A 4,505-nucleotide genomic window follows, 5' to 3' on the forward strand; every position below is an offset into this window, starting at 1 on the left:
AAAACAAAAACAGACAAGCAGGAATCGGAAGGAGGACTGGCCTCCAGACAGCAGGCTCCACTGTGCCCTCCTGGGAAGAAGGGTACCATTGGGAGCACAGGAAGGGCAAGCCACAGGGGCAAACAAGTTCTTACAAGGACTTAATGCAGTACAGAGCAGAGTGCTGTTCCAGAGCCGAGTGCAGCAGGTCAGATCAGAAGGGTGAGCATCAAGCAGACATGCTTGGTGTGGGCTTTCCCTCGGCACCGCCCTGCCACCCTGTCTCCACATCCCCACCTCCAAGCTAGGTAATCCAGATGCTCCAGTCTGGCTGACCACCTGCTGGCACCTGCAAGGACCACACCATGAGAGCTGTCAACAGAACTTTATTCATAGAAACTGGACAGGCAGACCTAATGGAGCCGCATGCCCCGAGGCCTGCCCCTTGTTTGGACCCTAGTGAAATGTGCAGAATGCCCTCCCCAATGCCAGAGGGAGACCAGGAGGAATGCCGTGTTCTACGCCATGTGGGGCATGAGGAGAATGAGTAGAAATCTGGTTATTCCTTCGGAGGCTCCTCTTGGAGCGGGGGTGCCTGAGGGTAAATGGTCCCAAAGCCAGGTTTAGCTGCACCCCTGTACCCAGGGATAAACTCCTGACCCAGGTTCTGGGTCAAGTTGGGAGACTTTAAGACGATGACAGGCAGAAGTGGTTCATAGGGCACCTAGGGGATTCTACTCCCAGACCCACCAGGGCGGAGGCTCTGGGTGAACAAAAAGATTCCATTCCAAAACAAGAAAACCCAAAAAATAGAAAAATTAAGATCACTCCAAGGCCCAGGAGTTGCCAAAATCCTCACATGACATGATGTGGTGTGGCCTAGGGGGGATAGGACCAAAACCCCCAACAGAAAAGCCAGAAGCAAAGAAGGACAGCCCCAGAGGCTGGTGTCCTGGATGGGCCCTGGGCAGACTGGGGAAGAGCTGCCATAGTCTCAGGGCCCCTTGCATAGTGACATACTCACCACCCTCCGCATCACAGGGCCCCACACAGGGTTCAGAGGAACGGTTACCCTGCCCCACCCAGACTGGAGTCTTCCAGAGTATTCCAGCTCCATGTCCTGGGCATATGGCTTGAGGCTTGACAGAGGTGCCGTCATAGGGGCAAAGAAGACTCAGGCCAAATCCCAGAGGAAAAACGCTGATGCTGTCCTGGTGTGGGGAGCGCAGAGGGTGGGCAGGCAAGGAGGGAGTCATCAGAGGTAGACATTGAGGGTCTGCAGGATGCCGCGACGGCAGAGTGGGCAGTTGCGGTTGTAGATGGGGTGGCGCATGAGGATCTCGGTGCAGGCCTGGCAGAGACACAGGTGCCGGCAGGGCAGAAGCAGCACGGTCTTGCTCTGGTCCTGGCAAATGACACACTTCTTCCTCTCCTCCTGCTCCTTGAGCAGCTTCCACGGGTCTTGCCCAGCCGTAGGCTCATCCTCGTTGAGTCTCTCGCGGCCTCTAGCAGGTGCTGCTCTGACGGTCCTGACGTCCTCCTCGTCTGCTTCAGGAAGGGTGTCCTGTCCCTGGATCCTGGCTGAGAACACCCTCCTGGGGCCACCTTGGGGGGCCCCCGGCGCTCCTCCCCGATTCGGCCAGCTGGCCAGCTGTAGGCTTCGGCTCCAGACTCGGCGCCAGGCCTCGAGACCCAGCGCAAGGCGAGACAGCCGCACAACATCCTCCCGAAGTCGGTGGTAGGACGGTTGGGCGTGGAGCTGACCCAGTGCTCGGGTGGCCAGCCTCAAGGTAAGGTCTGGGTGCAACACAGCCAAAGCCACGGCCAGCACACAGGCCAACAACACCAGACCAGTGACGTGGAAAAGCACAAAGCTGGCCAGGAGGCGGACAGCTGAGGCCAACAGCTCTAGTACTAGTTGGCAAGGGGTCCACAGGAGGATGGCCATGGCCACCGCGCTGCTGGAAATGTGAGCGAGGAAAGCAGCCAGCACGTCCGTCATCCTCCACAGAGGCCCCACCACGGCGTCCCACAGGGCCAGCACCAGGGAGAAGAGGTTCTGAGTGCCGATGAGGCAGATGTTGACCAGACTGTTGATCACATAGGCCACCAGGCTCATGGCGATGGCACAGATGTCACATGCCTGGCGCAGCAAAGCATGGCCATGGGAGACCATGTTCAGGATGCCCCTGTTCAGTATTTCTCGGCTCCTCAGAGCTCCGTGAGAGGCCAGGTGCCCAAGGAGCTTTAAACTCTCCAAGCCAGAGTAGCAGCTACAAAGGAAAGTACACAAGGCCTGCAATCCCCCAAAGGCGAATCGAACCAATGCTTCAACCAAGGCCAGCAAAGAAAGCAGGACTCCTCGACCCAAGTGCAGAAGACTAGTCAGTACCGTGTGTGGCAGGTTGTAGATGAAGGCCAAAAGCCAGGCCAAGGTAGCCAGGAGGGAGGACACGAGCAAGAAGTTGAGATCCAACACCAAGGTCAGCAAGTCCAGCACCAGGCCCACCCCGTTCACCACCAGGAACACAGCCTCCATGATAGGGCTGTGGAGTCCAGGACCAAGGGAAGCCTGGCTCCCCGGTGAAGGCGGTGCCAAGGTTGCCAGTATCTGGAGAGTCGGTGGTTAACTTGGAAGGGATGTGAACGCCTAACCAAGGGAGAACCAAGGTCTAAAGTGGGCTGGAGGGAAGACGCTTCGGAGAGGAGAAGGACTCCCGGTTTGGAAGGCGAGCTGTGTGGGAGCAAAGAGGCGGAACATCTCTAAAGTGACAGTGAGCCGGGACTGGAGGAAATCCCTCAGCTTGGAGCGACATACAAGGCCGGGCAACGGGTCAGACCGGGAGGAGACCGGGAAGGCTGGGACCGGATCGGGAAGGGCCGGACCGGGCCGGGGCCGGGTGGGGGCGGCGCAGGCTGGGGGCAGGCTCGCGGTCCAGCCACGCAGGTGCCCCTGTCCCCGCCCGGCCCCTGTCCTCCCGCTCGCGGCGACTGGCACCCGAAGGGAGAGAGGGACAGGGAGTCAGCCTCAGCAAACCCCAAGCGCGGCCTCGACTCCACTGGGCGCCGCCATCTTGTGTGCAGAGGGGTGGGGCAAGTGGGAGGCGGGACGATAGCCTGTGTCCAATCGGTGAAGGGCAATGGCAGAAATGTCGAAAAACCATTGGTCTTTTTGAACAGCGCCCAAGCGACACAGTTCCCAATGAGAGGGATGGAAAAATATGTAAAAGCCCCTCCTCTTTGGAGCAGTGATTGGTCTGTTCTCATGTCGGTATAACCCCCCCACCCCGCCTCTTAAAGAGCCAGAGCAGACTTAGATGAGGCTGCCTAGGAGAGTTATCACCCTCACCCCTGCTCACCCACACCCACTCCGGGTCCTGGAGCATGCGCTCTTTAAGCTCTGGGCTGGACTCTGGGATCGTACTGCCTCCGTGGGACCCGCTGCTTCATCTTCTCATTCATCATTCATTTTTATCATTTATTAAGCACCTACCGTGCTTTGGAAACACAACCCTTTTTAAGATACCGTCTGGTCTCAAGCTATTCACAAAGAGAAAAAGATTATTCCAGGAGATTCCCAAACTGCTCTTCCACACTCCTTGGCAGATTTTTGCAGCATCCCGAGGAGACAGTTGGTTGTCATTGAGAAAAGGAGCTACAGACTGAAGGAGCTCTGCTTCCTACCTCGGCCCCTATTTTATTTAGTTTGTAGTCCGTCTGTGCCCCATACATCAAGAGCCCTGGAATCATCTGAAAGAAACCTCAATATAAGGAATTGCCTAGGTCGGGTCGGTCTGTAAACTTACCTGTGAGGGATTGTCTTATTAATTGATATAGAAAGACCCAGCCCACTGTGGGTAGCAACCTGGGGGTGGGGGTGGGGGTGGGCTGTATCCTGGACTGTATAAGAAAGCTAGACGAGAGTGAACTCGTGACTTTGAAACAGCTAGCAAGCAGCAGCTCCCGTGGTTCCTGCTGTTCTTCGCTGGCTCTGAGTGAGTGCCATGGTTGGAGGTGTGGAATAGCAATCATGACTCTCCTAAGGTGCCTGCCTTGACTTTTTGCCCCAACTTCCCTCCAAGATGGACTGTGTCCTGGCAGTGTAAGATAAACAACCCTTTTCCTTCCCCGGGTTGCTTTTGGTCAGAGTGTTTTATCACGGCAACAGAAAGTAAACAAGGACACTTATCCTTCCCCTGGTCACCACTGTTTGTTTAAATTTCCTGCTTGTTTTGAATTCAGACTTTCCGTTGCCAACTCTGACCCAGACCTTGAGCACTACCTAAGCCCTTCATTTCGTCCGAGCAGAGGCAGGCAGATGTGTGAATTGGAGATCAGCCTGGTCTATTGCCAAGTTTCAGGGCCAGAGCTACATAGGGACTCTGTCTAAAAAAGAAAAAAAGAAAAGAATGACCAGAGAGATGGCTGAGCAGGTTGCCAGGTCCAAAACAGCATAGCAGTGCTGGTGACATTGTCCTAAACCAGTGGTTCCCAACCTTCCTGATGCTGCGACCCTTTAATGCAGT

General features: G+C 56.0%; 1 protein-coding gene across 1 annotated transcript; it reads right to left on the minus strand.

Moving 5' to 3' along the window:
* Positions 1-349: 349 nt before the first annotated feature.
* Rnf26 (ring finger protein 26) lies at positions 350-3,068 on the minus strand. Its single transcript, XM_052757772.1, has one exon. The coding sequence runs from the start codon at positions 2,516-2,518 to the stop codon at positions 1,235-1,237; it is 1,284 nt and encodes a 427-aa protein (XP_052613732.1). The 5' UTR covers positions 2,519-3,068; the 3' UTR covers positions 350-1,234.
* Between the last annotated feature and the right edge of the window lie 1,437 nt (positions 3,069-4,505).

This window comes from Peromyscus californicus, unplaced genomic scaffold, assembly GCF_007827085.1.
Source record: "Peromyscus californicus insignis strain IS unplaced genomic scaffold, ASM782708v3 Scaffold_11__1_contigs__length_118956290, whole genome shotgun sequence".
In the NCBI taxonomy this organism is placed as follows: Eukaryota; Metazoa; Chordata; class Mammalia; order Rodentia; family Cricetidae; genus Peromyscus; species Peromyscus californicus.